This window comes from Mus caroli, unplaced genomic scaffold, assembly GCF_978045245.1.
Source record: "Mus caroli unplaced genomic scaffold, Mus_caroli_1 scaffold_10, whole genome shotgun sequence".
Classification (NCBI taxonomy): domain Eukaryota; kingdom Metazoa; phylum Chordata; class Mammalia; order Rodentia; family Muridae; genus Mus; species Mus caroli.
This window is the reverse complement of record NW_028227265.1, coordinates 487,243-508,040: the sequence shown is the minus strand read 5'-3', so window position 1 is coordinate 508,040 and position 20,798 is coordinate 487,243. Positions and strand designations below refer to the sequence as shown.

Below are 20,798 nucleotides of genomic sequence, written 5' to 3'. Positions count from 1 at the left end.
AAGAACCATGAATAGATTGTCTGAATCAGTCTTGGCTGATATTGAACATCTTATAAAAGCTCACTTTGATAGAATAAGTCAAGTAAAGAAAGAATAAGGAAGATAAAAATAAGATAATAGTAAGAGTATGAAGAGACTAAGAAGAGAGCCCCCTTGTTGAAGATACTGGAAAATAGAAACAGTGAGAAAAGAACAGAGTTCTGTTTTACACATCTGTATGTCAGATACTCTGTTACCTTCAAACATAAACTTCTTCATAGAAGAGGCTGATTTCTGCAGAATTGTTGATTGTTTCATTAATTTCTTCTCTAAGCTCCTAATTTTAGCTTCCTCTGAAAAGTGAGAACAATGTCATTCAATGGTACTGCAAATAAACCACTTCTGAAGCACACTCATCTCTCAGTAATCCATGTCGACAGGTAACAAGCACAAATAGACTCTCTTCTAATAAGCCCTACATCATATCTGATATTTTATTAAAGGGTACTATTAGAGTATAAGTCAGGTAACAAAGACCAGGGATGAGATATTTGTCAAATGCCTGTATTTCATTTCCAGCTTTAGGGAGGCTGAGACAGGAAGATGGTTATCTGCTTGCCAACCTGTCAACATACTAAATGTGACACTGGTCTTGCCATGTTCTATGCCTTTGTCTCAAATAGCACATAGAAATGTCATATATACATGAGAAATAACTTAAAAGACAGCAGTGTAACAATAACACACATCCACAAGTCACTAAAATACTAATTTTCAGGTATACTTCAACCTCTCCATAAGCCTGTCTCTGCTTTTAAATACAAGCTGATATTTCCACAGTGAAAAAGTGAAAAAAGGAGTAGAGATATTAGATAATAAGAAATGGTAAATGTGTTTGGAAATGTGTTAAAAAGAAAGTACAATAAAGTACAGATTCAGTATCTCTTTACTTGGGGATGAGTCCTGAAATAAAATGTAGAATATTGGTCTGTTAGAGAGTCATTTCTCAAAGTCAGCTGGCCAAATTTACATGTAAACATTTTCTATAATATATTTATCGCACAAGTATAAAGTGTTCACACTTCCGTTCACCAAAGCAGGTTCTTGTTTGAGCAATGTGCATCTGTTCTCCCTCAGATCCAAAGTTAGATGTTCTGGTAGACAACCATTTATCTTTTTTCATTTCCACTCAGCACACAGTAGCCTCCCCCAGCTTTGAGCAGGCTGGCTCAGACCTGCTCTGCCACTATCAGCTAGTCTACTTAGGGTGGAGTCTAGATTAGATCTATTGTTCTGTCACAACTGTGGTTTCCTCCAAGATGCAACTACCTGCTGAGAGGTTGAACTTGTTCTCCAGATACTATCCTGACAAAAGGAGATCCTGGCGTGGTGGGAGATGGGTTCTCCCCTCTTTATAAGCTCAGACTCAAGTAAACATTGGCCTTGATCAGAAAACTTTGTCTTGGCTTGTTATTTCTCTCACAATTTTTCCCATACAGCCCTAGCCTCCCTTTCAGGAACCCAGTTCATGTAGCTGAAGGCAGCTACAGGTGGCACCTTGAACATGGGGCCTGAATATGGAAGGACCAACTGAGGGAAACACTGTCTTGGTGGAGCTCCACAGAAAACAGAAGAAGATGTATCCCTGCACAGTAAACAACATACAGCACTAATGTTAGTGCTACAAATGTCACCTTTTGAAGGCTGTTGATCTCAAGCGTGCAAAAAGGATATAGGCTAGACTGAGTCATCATTGGCCCAGGGCTGATATAAGCTAGAGGTTGACAGTGGAAAAAGGGAGTGGAAAATTCTAAACAGGATTTGTCTGCAGTCAAGAACTGCATCAGGTGGGAGGAGTAGGTCTTAAAATTAAAATAAAATAAAATAAAATAAAATAAAGAGTAAAATTAAAAAAAAAGGGTGTGTGTGCAAATGACATGAGAGAGAGAGAGAGAGAGATCAAGAAAGAAGGAAAATGGATTTCGGAGCTCTCCCAGGGACAGAGGGAAATCGGGAGATATCCTGCTTTCTCTCTGGACCCTACAGGAGACATCCTTAGTTCTGGTTACATCAAGTTCTCTACCCTTTCTGTATTGTCTGTGTTTGGTGCACCAATCTGTATCCACAAGTCAATGCGTGTCTGTTTTTGTTTTGTTGTCTGAATGACTGTTGTTCTATGTTTCATGTTGAAAAGAAAAAAATGGATAAAACTTTATCTGCTGATTATCCATCTCTTGATTCACTCTCAGTTTACACAGTGGAGGCTGATTAAAGTTGCCCCACACCTTTAGCCAGGAGTCGCGCACAGCAGGATAGGTCCTGCTGAAAAACTGTTTTTAAAAAGGAGTCTTCAGCTTCATAGTTCTAAGGCAAATAAGCTGATAGTTGTTCTGTTTTTTTTTTTTTTTTTTCCTAGAAAATTCTCTGCAATTGTGATTATTGGGTTCAGCAAATGACAAAGTGCTTTTTTATCTTGAAATTATAGCTAGAAAAAGTAGAATTTTTTGATTGGTCTAAATTTATAATATTCGTGTAGCCGCTTCATTTGGTTTCTGACTGGTCTTAAAGGTATATGCCGGGCAGTGGTGGTGCATGCCTTTGATCCCAGCACTTGGGAGGCAGAGGCAGGTGGATTTCTGAGTTCAAGGCCAGCTTGGTCTACAGAGTGAGTTCCAGGACAGTCATGGCTACACAAAGAGTACACAGGCTACACACCCTGTCTCGAAAAAACAAACAAACAACAACAACAAAATGCTCTGCATGTCTTGGTCATAGAGTATTGGCTTATAAGTTATTGGGCATGATTAAAAAGGTGTAATATTGGTAACAAGAAAGTTAACTTAAAACTGGTAACTCAGGGTTGGAGTCATTTTAAACAACAGCACGTGGCATTAACTAGCCCAAGAAACTAGGCTTCTAAGGATACTTCTAAATTGGGATAATATTTTATGTGTTTCTTATCCTAGAAACTAGACTTATAAGAGAAAAGAGTTAAAACAATGTCTCTTTAATGAAGCATTAACATTTGCACTGCAGTGCACTCATCTGTACAAATTGCAGCCAAACTTCGTAATGTGAAAGTGATGTTTCTGGTATTGATTTTAAAGAGAATAAATTGTTTAAAATTGGATTTTGCTTTCCAAAAGTTATAGATATATTCTAATATTGCAAAAGAAACTTAAAAATTATGGTTAACATTGCCAATTTCTTTCTCAGCCTGTTTATCCTTTGTGTAGAGAAAGGCCACTGATTTGTTTGAGTTAATTTTATATCCAGCTACTGCACTGAAGCTGTTTATCAGGTTTAGGAGTTTTTTGGTGGACTTTTTTGGGTCACTTATATACACTATCATATCATCTGCAAAAAGTGATATTTTGACTTATTTCTTTTCAATTTGTATCCCCTTAACCTCCTTTTGTTGTCTAATTGCTCTGGCTAGGACTTCAAGTACTATATTGAATAGGTTATGGAGAAAGTGGGCAGTCTTGTCTGGTCCCTGATTTTAGTGGGATTGCTTCAAGTTTCTCTCCATTTAGTTTGATGTTGGCTACTGGTTTGCTGTATATTGCTTTTATTATGTTTAGGTATGGGCCTTGAATGCCTGATCTTTCCAAAACTTTCATCATGTTGGTGTTAGATATTGTCAAATGCTTTCTCAGTATCTAATCAGTTTTTGTCTTTAAGTCTGTTTACATAGTGGATTACATTGATGGATTTCCACATATTAAACCATCCCTGCATTCCTGGAATGAAGCCTACTTGATCATGATGGATGAATGTTTTGAACTGCTCTTGTATTTGATTTGCAAGGATTTTATTGAATATTTTTGTATCAATACTCATAAGGGAAATTGCTCTGAAGTTCTATTTCTTTTTTGGGTCTTTGCATTGTTTAGGTATCAGAGTAATTGTGGTTTCATAGAACGAATTGGGTAGAGTACCTTCTGTTTCTATTTTTTGGAAAAGTTTGAGGAGAATTGGAATTAGGTCTTCCTTGAAGGTCTGATAGAACTCTGCACTAAACTCATCTGGTCCTGGGCTTTTTTTGGTTGGGAGACTATTAATGACTGCTTCTATGTCTTTAGGGGAAATTGGACTGTTTAGATCCTTAATCTGATTCTGATTTAACTTTGGAACCTGGTATCTGTCTAGAAATTTGTTCATTTCATCCAGGTCTTTCAGTTTTGTTGAGTATAGCCTTTTGTAGTAGGATCTGATGATGTTTTGGATTTCCTCAGGTTCTGTTGTTATATCTCTTTTTTTCATTTCTGATTTTTTTTTTTTTTTTTTTTTTTTTTTAGGATACTGTACCTGTGCCTTCTACTTAGTCTGGCTAAGGGTTTATCTGTCTTGTTGATTTTCTCAAAGAACCAGCTCTTGGTTTGGTTGGTTCTTTGTATAGTTCTCTTTGTTTCCATTTGGTTGATTTCAGCCCCAAGTTTGATTATTTCCTGCAGTCTACTCCTCTTGGGTGAATTTGCTTCAGTTTGTTCTAGAGCTTTTAGGTGTGCTGTCAGGCTGCTAGTGTATGCTCTCTCTAGTTTATTTTTGGAGGCACTCGGAGCTATGAGTTTTTCCCTTAGGAATGCTTTCATTGTGTCCCATAAGTTTGGGTATGTTGTGGCTTTATTTTCATTAAACTCTAAAAAGTCTTTAATCTCTTTCTTTATTTCTTCCTTGACAAAGTTATCATTGATAAGAGTGTTGTTCAGTTTCCACGTGAATGTTGGCTTTCTATTATTTATGTTGTTATTGAAGTTCAGCCTTAGTCTGTGGTGATCTGATAGGATGCATGGGATATTTTCAGTATTTTCAAATCTGTTGAGGCCTGTTTTATGACCAATTAAATGGTGAATTTTGGAGAAGGTACCATGGGGTGCTGAGAAGAAGGTATATCCTTTTGTTTTAGGATAAAATGTTCTGTAGATATCTGTTAAATCCATTTGTTTCATAACTTCTGTTAGTTTCAATGTGTCTCTGTTTAGTTTCTGTTTCCAGGATCTATCCAATGATGTGAGTGGGGTGTTGAAGTCTCCCACTATTATTATTGTGTGAGGTGCAATGTGTGCTTTGAGCTTTACTAAAGTTTCCTTAATGAATGTGGATTCCCTTGCTTTCTGAGTCTAGATATTCAGAATTGAGAGTTCATCTTGGAAGATTTTACCTTTGATGAGTATGAAGTGCCCCTCCTTGTCTTTTTTGATAACTTTGGGTTGGAAGTCGACTTTATTCAATATTAGAATGGCTACTTCATCTTGTTTCTTGGGATCATTTCCTTGGAAAATTGTTTTCCAGCCCTTTACTCTAAGGTAGTGTCTGTCTTTGTCCCAGAGGAGGGGTGCCTGTAAGCACCAAAATGGTGGGTCCTGTTTATGTAGACAGTCTATTAATCTATGTCTTTTTATTGGGGAATTGAGTCCACTGATATTCAGAGAAATTAAGGAAAAGTAATTGTTGCTTCCTGTTATTTTTGTTGTTAGAGTTGAAATTCTGTTCTTGAGGCTGTCTTTTTTTTTTTTTAAAGCAGAAAAAAAAATAAGATACTACTTTGATTCTTTTTAATTTATTTTAAGTAGGTATTTTCTTCATTTACATTTTAAATACTATCCCAAAAGTCCCCCAGACCCCCTCCCCCCAACTCCCCTACCCACCCACTCCCACTTCTTGGCCTTGGCGTTCCTCCGTACTGAGGAATATAAAGTTTGCAAGACCAAGTGGCCTCTCTTCCCAATGATGACCGACTAGGCCATCTTCTGATACATATGCAGCTAGAGACATGAGCTCTGGGGGTACTTTTGCCCCTTCTTAAAATTGGGAACAAAACACCCATGGAAGGAGTTACAGAGACAAAGTTTGGAGTTGAGACGAAAGGATGGACCATCTAGAGACTGCCATGCCTGAGGATCCATCCCATAATCAGCCTCCAAACGCTGACACCATTGCATACACTAGGAGGCTGTCTTCTTTTAGGTGTGTTGAAGAATTACTTTCTTGTTTTTTCTAGGGCTTAATTTCCATCCTTGTGTTGGAGTTTTCCTTTTATTATCCTTTGAAGGGCTGGATTCGTAGAGAAATATTGTATGAATTTGGTTTTGTCATAGAATACTTTTGTTTCTCCATCTATGGTAATTAAGAGTTTTGCTGGGTATAGTAGCCTGGGCTGGCATTTGTGTTCTCTTAGGTTCTGTATAACATCTGTCCAGGATCTTCTGTCTTTCATTGTCTGTCCAGGATCTTCTGGCTTTCGTAGTCTGTGGAAAGAAGTCTGGTGTAATTCTAATAGTTCTGTCTTTATATGTTACTTGGCCTTTTCCCCTTACTGCTTTTAATATTCTGTCTTTATTTAGTGTATTTGTTGTTCTGATTATTATGTGTTAGGAGGAACCTCCTTTCCGGTCCAGCCTTTTTGGAGTTCTGTAGGCTTCTTGTATGTTCATGGGCATCTTTCTTTAGCTTAGGGAAGTTTTCCTCTATAATTTTGTTGAAGACATTTTCTGGCTCTTTAAGTTGAAAATCTTCATTCTCATCTACTCCTATTATCTATATTTTGGTCTTCTCATTGTGTCCTGGATTTCCTGGATGTTTTGAGTTAGTATCTTTTTGCATTTTGCATTTTCTTTGATTGTTGTGTCCATGTTTTCTATGGAATCTTCTGCACCTGAGATTCTCTCTTCCATCTCTCGTATTCTGTTGCTGATGCTCACATCTACGCTTCCTGATTTCTTTCCTAGGATTTCTATCTTCAAAGTTGTCTTCCTTTGGGTTTTCTTTATTGTTTCTACTTCCATTTTTAGATCTTGGATGGTTTTATTCAATTCCATCCCCTGTTTGGTCGTGTTGTCCTGTAATTCTTTAAGGGATTTTTGTGATTCCTGTTTAAGGACTTCTACCTGTTTAGCAGTGTTCTCCTTTATTTCTTTAAATGAACTATTAATGCCCTTCTTAAAATCTTGTACCAGCCAGGCATGATGGTGCATGCCTTTAATCCTAGCACTTGGGAGGCAGAGGTAGGCAGATTTCTGAGTTCGAGGCCAGCCTGGTCTACAAAGTGAGTTCCAGCACAGCCAGGACTATACAGAGAAACTCTGTCGTGAAAACAAACAAACAAACAAAAAAAACTTGTACCAACATCATGAGATATGATTTTAAATCCGAGTCTTGCTTTTCAGGTGTGTTGGGGTTATCTAGGACTTGCTGTGGTGGGCGTACTGGGTTCTGATGATGCTGAGTGGTCTTGGTTTCTGCTAGTAAGATTCTTATATTTGCCTTTTGCCATCTGGTAATCCCTGGTGTTAGATGTTCTAGCTGTCTCTGGCTGGAGTTTGTTCTTCCTGTGATTCTGTTAGCCTCTGTCAGCACTCCTGGGAGTCCAACTTTCCTCAGTTCCAGTGGTCAGAGCACTCTCTGCAGGCAAGTTCTCTTCTTGCAGGGAAGGTGCTCAGAAGTCTGGAGCTCAGATCCACCTACTGATTCCCGGGGTCAGAGCCCTTTCTGGAGGCCAACTCTACTCTGGCTAGGAAGGTGCCCAGAGGTCTGGGTCTCAGCTCTGCCTCCTGGCTGAGGATAAAGGCCTGAAGGGACCTTGTCCAAGAAGCTCTGTTGCTTCTGCCGCCCATGTGCTCTTCTGCATAGACTGGTCTCAGTGATCCCAAGATCCTGGGTGTGCTAGGGCTTGCAGAGTTAGAGCCCAAGATGGCACAGGGCTGGAGCCACCAGAAGGAATCCCAGCCACTGGTTGGGTGGGTTTCCTTTGCTGGCACAAGACCCTCCGGGTTGTTTTGGAGCAGATGTTGTGTTCCACAGGATTAGATCTGTGTTCCACAGATCTCAGGATTCTGGGTGTGCTAGGGCACCTGAGGCATGGAGAGTCCTCTGGGAACCTTGGGACCCTCCACCAAGTTGACATTCAAGACTGGCATGACAATTTTTTTTTTTTCGAGACAGGGTTTCTCTGTATAGTCCTGGCTGTCCTGGAACTCACTTTGTAGACCAGGCTGGCCTCGAACTCAGAAATCCACCTGCCTCTGCCTCCCGAGTGCTGGGATTAAAGGCGTGCGCCACTACGCCCAGCTGACAATTTTTTATATAAACAATTACTTGCAATTGCTTTTGAGACCAGTTCCATGAGACAGAATCCTACCTGGTAGTATACACATGGTCAAAGCCTGTTCCTGGGGAGGAAGGGCATGCCCCTCAGCAGATAATGCACAAACATTGTTTCTTTCAATAAACATATAAAATTTTTAAATTGCAATGAAGCCTATTTTTTGTGTATGTTTATTTTTTGATTATGTGTTTTATGCCAAACCCAAATACAAAGTCAAGTCTAGGAGCCTGTATGTTTCCCCTACAGTTTTGTCTAATATTTTTTGCAGTTTAGCTTTCATTCCATCAAGAAAAAGGGACTTTGATTTATGTCAAAATTATTTTTGTGGGTGAGGACTTGGGCACCCTTCTGTTTGGGGATATTGTTTTCCCTGCATCATATGTTCTAGACTGCCTTTTCGTCTGAGTGGTCTGGGTACTCTTCACCATGTAGGTGGGAGTGTCATTCTGGATTCTCTCTGCTACTTACTGGTCTACGTTGTCTGACTACTGCCAGAACCACAATGCTTTTGTTACCATAGTTTGGTAATAGGTTCTGAAATGATGACATACAACACCTTCCCTACTTTGTTGTTAATATTTTAATTTTATTTTTTATATCATTTAATCACAACATTTATTCATTTTCTTTATTCCCTGTAAACTCTCTCATATACACCTCTCTGCTTTCTCTTTCTCAAATTCACATCTTTTCCCCTCCACTGTTACTGTAGGCATACATGTATATTTCTAAATATAACTTGTTCAGTCTCATAATGATACCTGTTTTATGCTTTCAGGGTTGATTATTTATCTAGATTCAGAATGATTTTGAGATTGACTTTGCCTTTGTTATCTTTTTACATGTGTATATGTGTGTAATGTGAATGCATATATGTATGAGTTTTTGTGCACTTGTTTGTGCACACATGTGCTTGAGGTGTTTGTGGAGGCTCTTCTTTCTTTACTACTTTATCTTATTTGATGAAATGGTATCTATTTATCAAACTTGGAGTCAGTTTATGTGGCTAATTTCAATAGCTTGCTCTAGGAAGCCAATCTCTGTTTTGCAACCTGGAATTACAGCTGTGTGGTCATAAGTATGCTGCATTTCACAAGGGTTTAGGAATGTAAATTCTGTAACTCTTTCTTGCATTGTAACTGTTTAAATACAGAACCATTTCTGCAGCCCTCAAAATAGATTTCTTTAGCCTTTCACCATAACTTTGGGATCCAAGGTAATCTCTTGGACTCTCTAGCTTACTTTCTGTCCTAATGACAACCAATCAATGTAATTTAATCTTGCTGATATTTTGAATTCTTAAACTGTCTAGTGTTAATTGGGAAACTTACATAATTATTAACTACAATTATCTAGAATGGATATGTAGATATTCCATGCAGTATCTATTGGATTAAAAACATATAGGTCCTGAATTCAAGCACTCCACTCACAAACTCTACTGTAACAGTACAAAGTAGCAGAAGGAAAAATTATAATGATGTTGATTGCACAGCTGATTGTACAAATGTAAAGGTGATTTTAAAAAATAATTACTGAAGAACAGTCAAATATTCACACTTCATAATGACATGATGAATATTAAGGATGTAAGAGGTGAAGGAAACACATCAATTTACATGGGTTAGAGATAAGGTGGAATCTATACATAGAATTCTGCTTCTGTGTAGAACTACAAAGTCCTCCACACAGTTGTCTATTTACAGAAAAAAAATACTGGAATAATTCTGTATTTGTAATAATCTCTGTATACTGGGAATGCCCAGAGGTTAAAAGTATTGGTACATAGAAACAGTGGGAAAATAACAGTGTTTTCTTTCTCATGTCTGAATAACAGTGGCTTCTTTACCGTCTAACAAAAGTGTCCTTATAGCAGAGGTTGTCAGGTGCAGAATATGTATATCTCGAGAACTTTCCTTGTTTAAGTTTTTGGTTTTAGATGGCCCTGAAAAGCAAAAACAAAATCATTTAGTGGTACTAGAAATACATCAGCTACTAAAATACATCAGCTAGCTTCCGTTCAGCATTCAGGAACTCGATAAACAAGCAGAAAAAGACTTTTTTTTCAGCTTTGGCTGGTATTACTGAAGTTCATTATATAAGTAATTGTCAAATGACAAGAGAGCAGAACTGGGAGAGGTATATTGCCGTATTAGGGAGATGAAGTATAGAGATGGTTATCTGCTTGCCAGTCTGCCAAAATTGTCTCAAATATGTGGGAATGCTAGATACAAAGTGGGAGAAAGAACTTTAAAAGATACCAGTATGACAGTATATGAATCCACAAGTAACTAAGATACATTTTCCCTACCCTTGTCCCCTCCCTGCCCTTCAAAAATATCTCAACATCCATATTCAGCTTGAAGAAGTTATGAAGAGTCATCTTCACTTGCTGTTGAGACAAATCTGCTCCTAAAAGCCTCCCATTCGTAGAGTCAAAGAAGCAGCTGAGCATCTATACCTCCAGGTTAGGTGGTACCTTGTGGCTATCTCTCAAAATAGAAGAAATTGCCTATCTCTCCTGCATACCTGTACCATCCTTGAGTGAATACAAGTTACAGGTTAGCAAAGCTTAGTTCTGCCAAGACAGAAGAGGCTAGTCCTTAATAATTCCTGTTTTGCAAGGTCTGTCAGAATATCCTGGGCCAGAAGGCTGAAGACTGATGCTCCAACTTCCTGATTTACTGGGGCTATATAGGTAGGCAGCTGTCTCTACAGTTTGTCTCAATTCTGAAAGCTGTGTTAGGCTTCCTATATTTTCAGAAATGTTGGTCATTCTTGGATTTCTGATGGGGCTGAAAGACTACTTATAGTCTCATAACCAACCCAAGCTGTTTAGCATTGAGAAAGATGATGTAGATTTGAGAGGATGATTTTCAGATGGTGTGCAATCTAAAGCCAGGACATGAGTCAGGTGTAGTCTTTTAACTTAGAATAGATGACAGTGTTCTATTTTATTGACAAAAATGATGGACTGGGTGTTATGTCTATCTTGTACTTTATAAATTACAAAATAGTAATAGTTGTGCTCAATTTTTATATGAACAGAAAGGGTGAAATGTAGCAGAATTTCTCCACAATTAATATAGCTATTAATATAACAAGAAGCCTGTGATTGGACAGGGAAAAGAGAGGAGGCGGACCTAAGAGTGAGAGACAGAGATGAACAGGAGGAGAGGGAGGAAGGAAGATGGAGGAAGAACAGGATTATCCAGATTCCAGTGGCTTTAAATTGCCATAGGTAGCTATGAATATCATATAAGGGATGGATAATTACAGGACAATCTGTCTTATCTAGGTGGGCAATTTATATCAATATCAATTGGCTTTGAAATTATTGTGTGGGCATCTTGTGAGTTGAGAATTTATTGATATATAAATCTGACTAATTATAAGCTTCTAGAGTTTTGATTTACTGGATTAAGGGGATATGTGACAAATAGCCACAGGAGGTAGATGGCTGAGAAGGTACAGGTGGCTCTGAGGCAGGAGAATGGGAGCTGGGAAGATGGTTGGTGGGGCAAGCCTAGAGGTGATGAGACTGCTGGGGCATAGAGTAGCTGGGTATAGCACAGGATGGTGCCAATTTTTAAAAATACTTCCCTCAACAGTTTTTTAGATAGTTTATTTTCTCCATCAACCTTTCTAACATTAACAAATGGCAGTTGACATAAAGTCCAAGAAGGAAGATAACCAATAAAGATATAGTATACTGTACGTATTTGGGCTACAGTTAAAAGGAAAATATAATAAAATATAGGTTCAATATCTCTTCACTTGGTGATGAATTCTAAAATAAAATGTAGAATGTAGGTCTGTTAGGGAGCAATTTTTCAAAGCTGGCTGGCAAAATTTACTGAAGTTGTCTCAGTTTCTACAATGTGTTTCTTGCACAAGAATGAAATGTTCAAACTTCTATTCACCAAGGCAAGTGCTTATGTGAGCTATGTGCACCTGGGGCTCTTGCTTAGATCCAAAGTTGGATGCCTATCCTTTCTCTCTAAATTGGAGAGTCACTATGTAGATGGAAGGATGCCACTGTGATAAAAATGGTAGGGCTGAAGAGGGAGGCTAATGAAGCCTGTTAGAGCTCAGATGGCATGTGTTCCTGGTTCCAAATTCTTTTTTCTCTCAAACTATATGTATTAGTAGTCCTCTCCTCTCTGTCTCTGTCCCCTCTGACTCTCTCCTTTCTGTCTCTGGTCCGACATAATTTTAATGTGGAGGTAGCAGGACAATTGGTACAAATAGGTTCTCTGTTTATACTGTGTGCTCATTGGGGATCAATCTCCTATGTTAAGTTTGGTTACACACACTTTTACTTACTTTGCCATCTCAAAGCCCCACAGCCCCATTATAATTTCTTGATAACATTGTCCATATTTGGTCAACTTTTCTATTTGTTTCAAGTACTGGTGCCTGAACTTGAATATTTTGTATGTAAGATAAACTGTCCACTCCTAAACTACACCATCTTGTTTCTGACAACTTTGGGCATGGTCTCACCATGTAGCCTTGGCTGAATATGAATTTTTGTCCTCTTGCATCAGCTTCCCAGGGAGTTGGGACTACAGGCTGTACCTACAGGACTGTTCTTTCTCGCCCACTTGTAAATGATATTTGTCTTTAACTTTCTTCTTCCCTTTGTCCTTTGGCTGCTAACAATAGTCATATAATGGGCATGAAGTGTTAATATGCCTCTGTAGTGTGGGGTTGACATCTCCCATTCTTATGTGTGTGCATGATGTTTTCACATTAGGTTGGTGTCTTGGCCTATTACAGTTCCAAGCCCCAGCTGCTTCTTCATGACCCCTCCAAGACTTCAAAACCAGTACAACCTGGGCAACTGGGCAACTCTTACATTACCAAATTCACCTATCAGCACAACATATAATCTTGGCCACCACAGGAACACAGCTTCTTTGTGCTCTAAGGAAAACACTTCCTAGAAGATTCCATCTCAGTGATGTTGGTCTCTTCTTAATCCCTGCTAAATTCTCATATCTAGCCGACCAGCATCAAGCATACCAGCAAAGGTTTCACTTTAGTAGTTATCTTGTTAATCACAGCTGATTCTTCAGCCCCAGCTAACCAGAACTACAGATTCTTAACAGAAAAATCCCTGTAGAGTCTTCACTTCCCTCTGGAACTTCACAAGCCAGGCCTCCATCTTTTGCATTGTTATCAACATTATTAACTAGTGAATCCATGTTTACTGGGGGAGAATCTGTAACCTCTAAGTTACTACACCCTAACAACCATATAAACATTTGTCCTTATTACCCACAGATAAGCATCTAAGTGTTGCTTTCACCTTTCTCAAAGAAACTTTGTTTGCAACAGAGACAACTACAGAAAAGCAACCAATCAAGATGCAAGAGTGTTGAGACAAGTCCCAATGGATACAAAACACTCTCACACCTAAGGCACAGGGAATATTGCAGAAGAGGGGGTGGTATATACAAATACATACATACACTCAATAACAATTAATGACTAAAGAGGCCATGAATTTGAAGGAGAGCTGGGAGGGGGCATATGGGAAGTTTGAAGAAAGGAAAAAGAAAGGAGAAACACTGTAATTAAATTACATTCTCAAAAGTAAACAACAAAAATAAATATTGTAGGGACACTCATAGCCTTTGCTATGTATTACCTCTTCCATTATATTCTTAGGATATTATTATGTGTTGTGTAATGTCTCTACTTCATCTATAGACATTAATAATAGAACCATTACATGAGGTTGGTAAAAGATTTAAAATTTGAAATTATGGAAAACACAAAATAGGACATAAAATTTCATGATTAGTAAATGTTGGATATTGTTACAGGGTAACACAGAATTTATTCTCTGCTTGCTGTTTTGTCTATGCTATTCTCTGACATGAGAGTTTGATCTTAACATCATGCCATTTTATTTTGCTAAATGCCTGTGATGGGCTCTGGCAGATTCATACTGTATTTATGTTTTACATGCATCCAGAGGCAACATGGATTGCCACCTAGTAAGCACCAAAAATTATATATTTAAAACTTACTCCTATTTAAATTTCCTTAGAAAATGTATGGGGTTAAGTACTCCCGAGCAGTAAAGTTTTACTGCTCTGTAAGAAAAATCAATTAGATCTTATTTGAAGGAAAGTTAAGAAAAAGGATATAGCAATTCTGAACACACACACAATTTCATAAAACAAATACTACTAGATGCAAAAATCACAAATGAATTCTAACACAGCAATAGTGAGTGACTTAAACATCTACTTTCACCATTAGACATATCGTATGGACACATGCGCGCACATAAACACACACACACACACACACACACACACACAATATCAACATTATCTGGGTGTGGTGGCATATGCTTTTAATCCCAGTATTCAAGAGGCAAAGGCAGGTTGGATCTATATGAGTTCAAGGCTAGCTTGGTTTACATGGTGAGTTTCAGGTCAGCCAGGGCTATACAGAAAAACCCTGTCTTGAAAACAAAAAATAAATAACCAACATGGACATACTAGAGTTAAATGACATCATAAATTAAACAAACTACAAAACATAAAACATTTCACGAAAACACTAACAAATACACACTGTTTTGATTAGACATGAAGCTTTTCCCAGAACTATCAACACATTAGAAAATGAAGGAAGTCTCAACAGATGTAGGAACATTGAGATAATATCCTTTGTTCCATCTAACCACAATGGAATAAAAGTAGATATCAACAGTAAGAGAAACCACAGAAACTCATGGAGACTAAACAACACACTATTGAATTATGAACAACTCAGAGAAAAATTTAATATTAGCTTTGATACTTGGATACAGCTTTTAATTATTTTATTGACACAACTATTAATTATGGCAATGCTACAAAATATTTGTGGGTACTTATGAAAATTAAAAGCACACATGTTCTTCATCCAGCCACCCAACACACACACACTCTACTGCATAAAAGTAGGGGAATAGGAGAGTACAGTGACATTGATAGTAGTGTTGGTTGTAGTTGCAACAACAGAAATGTAAGGATGACATGAAGATGAACTATAGATGAAGTGGTCTATTTTCTCATTTAGGAACATAAAGCAGAAATCTCAAGCTGTGGGAGGGGAAGGAAACCCTCCAGTTCAGCTGAGTTATAGATAAGGGGATATATGCACAAGATCCTATTACCATACAGAAAGACAAAGCCCTCCACACATATTGTAACATAATTTAGCTGATCATTGGAAAGGAGCTCACAGGTTTAAGAATTCTGATAAACAGAAATGGTGGGGAAGGAATATTTTATAATTCAAACATCTCTATTAAAGCACTCCCTTTACCTTTATTCTCAAGTTTCTTTGCAGCAGATGCTGTCTTGAACACAAAGTCTGAAGGTTCAATATCTCCACTATCTAAATACAAAGTTTTAGATAGCTCTGAAAAATAAGAACACCATTATTCAGGGAAGATGGAAATAACCTATTTCTAAGCACAGCTTCCCCCAGCTATTTACATAGGGCAGTTAACCAGCACAAGCAGACTGTCTGATTTATTCTTGCTGGCAGATGATATTTTATAATTGTGCCTTATAAGAGTGTAAGTCAGGAAACTAACAGAGCAGTGAGAGGTTTTACCAGCCTGCAGACAGACAGTTAGTTCTTACATTTTGAAGTGTTTCTCTTATTTTGTTAGTTTTCATTTGTTAGTTTCATTATATAAATAATATTTCATTATTATTTAGACTGTTACAGTCTCTGATGATTCCATATGAATTTTAAAATGGACTTCTCGACTCTGGCAAGAATTACCAAATGAATTACAGAGAGTCTTTGTAATTCTAGGGATTTTTTTCTGCAGGCTGTGGTTAATTTCTGTACTAGTGTCAGGTAACTGATATAGTTTAATATTGTTTATATTTTCAATTCATAAAATCTAGTGCTGATAATTACACAGAAGTTTTTCATGATTTTATTTTCACAATAATTAAGAACAGTCATTACAGAATGTATATAGATGTATGTATGATAGTAAAACACACATTTTCTACATATAACAATCTAATTTATATACTCTACCCTATAGAGACAAACTAGCGTTATACAAATGTGATTGGCAGTGAATGATTTTGGTATATGCCTTTAACCCTAGCACAGTGGGAAGCATAGGCAGTCCATCTCTATGAGTTCTAGCTAGCCTGTTTGTATAGCAACTTTTAAATCTGATGTGGCTACTTGGTAAGAAGATCCTGTCTCAATAAAAGATTGTTGATTTTGATTGCACCATTGTTTGGATTACATAGAAATGTAATATACTCTCATTTCAGAACATTACAGAGAAAATGAAAGGCATAAGGCATGAAGGGAAATCAGTTAACTTACCTTGGTTAGAAGTAAGGGGTAATCGACACACAAAATTCTATTTCTGATCAGGATCATGAAACCTTCTACACAGGTGTCTACTTACAGGACAAGCATGGTGGGATCATAATATAGGCTGTTTGTTGGAAGAGCCCATCCATAAGGATATGGGTAGTTTTGTTTCAGACACATATGAAAATATTCCTTTACCTTTAATGATTTTGATATTTGGAGAAGAGGTAGTCATCCTCAGATTATCATCAAATTTAGCATCACTAGGATGTGGGTAGTTTTGTTTCAGACACATATGAAAATATTCCTTTACCTTTAATGATTTTGATATTTGGAGAAGAGGTAGTCATCCTCAGATTATCATCAAATTTAGCATCATTTTCAACTATTGTTTCAGTTTTAGGCTGTTCTGCAAAAGAGGATAAGGTTATTAAGTAATACACTAGATAAACTAATTCCAATTTTTAAAGGTGCAAAAATCAATTCACTACACACATATACCTAAAAATATATTAAAATGTACTTACATTACTTCCCCCTTCCCTTTTCTACCTCAAGGCCTTCCCGTGTTCTTTCCCTGTAGCTCTCCCAGGTGCTCTCACTCTGAAATTAATAGCCTTTTTTTCCTTTTATTAATATCATTACACGTATATGCACAAATATAGAAGTACAGTCTGCTATGTCTGTTTTTGTTGTTTGTATGTATATGGTTTCAGGGATGCCCACATTAGATTGGAGGAACAGTCAGGGTGCTCTGGCCTGGAAGAGGCCAATTCTCTCAGTGGTCTCAGAATTACTTTCCTGTAGGTTTTTGTCTAGAGATGAGACCATGTGAGATTTTTTCTCTTCTATGTTAGCAAGATTAATGATATTGTCATTGTTCAGGTCCTAGAAAAGTTGATAAATCTTCTCTAATGCCCAGCCTCTTAACTTCCCAGTAACTTACACAACGCAGTTTAATCTGCAAACATAGATTCCCTTGGAATTTACCTTGTGTGATCATTGATATTTTATGTATGTTTATAATAAATAGCACAAGTAGGGGCTGGGGAGTAGCACAGTAGACAAAGTGCTTGACATACATGTATGCAGGCCTGAGGTTAGCTTTCAAACACCCATCTATAACCTTTTGGGCTGTAGCAAGTTACCACAATCTGAGTGCTGGGGCAGTGACACAAGAGGATGCCTGAAGCTTGCTGTTCAGATAATCTCACTCTGCATTTGGTGAGATACTCTGCCTCAGAAAATGGGTTTTACACTTAAAATATAAAATTTAATGTGGGGATCCACAGCTTCGGTTCCAAATGCCTAGTCTAACTGTGTAGAAATTTATTGAATTCTGAGTCTGGTTAATTTGATTGAGTGATACTTTTTATTTTTTGCAAGGTTCTTTAAATAATAAAATTTATAAATTTAAAAGAGAAGAAAGAATGAGCTTGAGATCAACAGTGGAAGATATGTGGACACCAACCTTTGGCTTCCACAAAGTATGTGAAAAGCTTTAAGTACTTTAAAATGTGAAGCTTTTATATTTGAAAGCTTTCCACATTTAAAAGCTTTAAATGTGAATTCTAATTTTCCATATTATTTTCTTTTCTGAATGTGTCTCTGTGGCCAATTTAAAACAACAATATCAAATTTACTACCATGTATGTTTTTTTCTATATTTTCTTTTAATATTCTAATAATTAAGTTCTCCCTTGTATTTCTTTGATACATGATGAGATGTTTTTTGAAAAGAGTACAAGTTAAAGGCCCAGTTTTATGCCTCTTGCTTAGGGATATCAAGTTTTTCTGGAACCATATATCACAGACTCCCTTTTTCCGTTGAATGGAGTTGGTGCCCTTAACCGTGTCGAGTTTACTTGTGGGTTCCCTCTTCTATTTCACTGGCCTATGTGATATCAGTCTGTACACCTGAATCATTATGCCTTTGGCTTGGCAGCATAATTGGAAATTATGAAGTATGATAGCTTGTTTTTCTACATACTATTTTGATTATTACTGTTTTTCAAGATTTCATATGAAGTTGAAAATGGACTATACTACTTTTGCAAAAAAAATTTTTCAAACTCTGTCCATCAACTGTTTTGACTGTCATAATTTGATGTCTGTTATATTTCAGTCTGTAAAAAGTCTAGTGTTGGATACAATACTGAGATTATAGTTCTCTTATGCACACAGGTAGAACTGTTTTTTTTTTTTAAATCAGGTACAACTGTTAATTGTACTTTTTCAGGAAATTATTTGGTAACACCAATTAAAACTAAAATCAATATATATATACATATACATATATATGTATATCCTTAATTTAACAACCCCCTTTAAAAAAAACTACTTCATAGAAACATAAGTAGAATAATAAAAAAGTGTGCAAAGATATTTATAACTACATTGATTGTGGTCATGACAGAAATACAATATACATTTAGTAAAGGAACTATTGATAAGAGTGATATACTCTCATTCCAGAACATCATGAAGAAAATTAAAGGCATGAGACAGTAAACAAACACTAAAAACTAAAGGTCTTTCAGTAAGACCTGTTGGTTAACTCATGACACATTCTTGTTCAGAACATCATACTTAAGAGGAAGGAGATCTGCCAAACACTGCAGTTTGTTTGAAGGCCCACAGGCTGGGGACACTGTTAAGTAGAAGCAGTGGGAGTGAAATGCAGTGCTGTATCCAACATTTGTGTGACGTTGACTCCTTTACCTTTATGTTTCTGCTTTTTGGTAGATGTCAAAGCATCTTGTTTCTTTAACTTTTGATGGTTAGACTGTCCTGAAAAATGAGAAAATGTCATTAAATTGTACTAAAAGTAAATTAACTTCATCCTTTGAAAGTTGAGACAAATTCTATCCCTGTTCTAAAGCATAGTAATTTTGATGAAGCTGAATGCACATCTGAGTTTTTCTTGCCTGGTAGTTAAGTCTAAGTCAAGGATATTGTAGAACAGCTAGGCCTGTTGGCACATACCTACTCATGTTTCTGCTGCATGGGAGGCTGATGCTGGTAAATGGAGACTTGTGGACCAAGTTGGCCCAAATAGTGAATTTGATTGACATATACTCTCTTGTGTCATCATCAGAGTATATGTCAGCACAATTGTCTTGTGTACAGCACAATATCTTGTCTCAAATAATATAATTGGAGGGTTGAAGACATCATTCATTTGTTGGAACACTTGCCTCCTATCCATAAATTCCTGAATTCAATTCCCAGTACCATGTATAGCAGGCATGATGGTATGTGTCTTCAATCCCAACACTCAGGAGATAGATGTTCATACACCAGAATTTAAGGTCAATGTTGGCTACATAAAGAGTTTGAGGCCTGCTTGACCTATACAAAACCTCTTCTCCCAAGTAAAAACTTCCAAATAAAAGAGAACCCAAAATATAATAATTAAAATAGTTTTAATGTCTGCTCACTCGAAAACAAATGCTGAAATTAAAAAGCAGAATCTGCCCAGCAGGAATGTTTTTATATCTACAATATCTTGCATAAAATGAAATGTTGCATTTTTCCATTCACAAAGGTTAAGTGTTTTAGTGAACAATGTGCGCCTGCTGCTCTCCCCCATCTCCAAAGTTGGTAGAAAACCACTTACCCTCACAGTTCAATGCATAGAAGGAGATCACTGTTCATTCTCTCTAATCAGAGAGCCAAAATGTAGATGAGGGTCACTGAGACTGAGACTACTGTGCTGCAAATGTCAGGGCTGTAAAGGGGAGGTTGCTCAAGGACCACGTGATCATGGTCCCAATTTCTAGACATCTCAGGCAATATTTGTTCTTTTACCCCTTTCTAATCTAGGGATTCATATATGGTAAGCAAGTGTGATACTAGTGAACTACAGCCACAACCATCCCACTTTTGACTTTATGTTTTTAATTTTGAGACAGCATCTTGCTAAATAGTCAAAGCTGGCCCTGAAAATTCCACTGAGTCTTTGTCTGTGAAGCAGCTGGAATTGCAGGCCTGTGTCTCTAGGTTTAGTTTCCCCTTCTTTCATTTCTTCCTATGTTCCATCTTGATAACAGCTATCCAGTGGGTGAGCAGGTTTACACCACTGACTTGACCTTCTTAGGAGTAATGTCTACATTGATATACTTTTCCTTGGTTCTTACTTGAGGTTTAGATCTCAATTAATCCAGCACTGCTATCAATCTGTTATCAGATAAAGATGTGAGCATATTTTCACAGATCCTAGGCGTTGCCTTTTATTTTATTATTTTTTTATGTGGGTTCTGGAGATCTGAACTCAGGCCCTCATCCTTGTACAGTGAACATTTTACCCTATGAGCCACATTCCCAACCCTACCTACTCAAATATACA

The 20,798-nt window shown here is 37.3% G+C and overlaps 1 protein-coding gene across 1 annotated transcript in view; it reads right to left on the bottom strand.

Annotated features, from left to right (window-relative positions):
• LOC110300626 (coiled-coil domain-containing protein 7A-like) overlaps positions 1–20,798 on the bottom strand; it is a 319,531-nt gene that overhangs the window by 51,235 nt on the left and 247,498 nt on the right. Inside the window, exons 46-50 of the mRNA XM_085843505.1 lie at positions 19,172–19,240; positions 16,764–16,859; positions 15,422–15,517; positions 9,936–10,031; positions 237–332 (exon numbers count right to left, since the gene is read on the bottom strand). Coding sequence (XP_085699631.1) covers positions 237–332; positions 9,936–10,031; positions 15,422–15,517; positions 16,764–16,859; positions 19,172–19,240 — 453 coding nt within the window. The remainder of the gene's footprint in view (positions 1–236; positions 333–9,935; positions 10,032–15,421; positions 15,518–16,763; positions 16,860–19,171; positions 19,241–20,798) is intronic.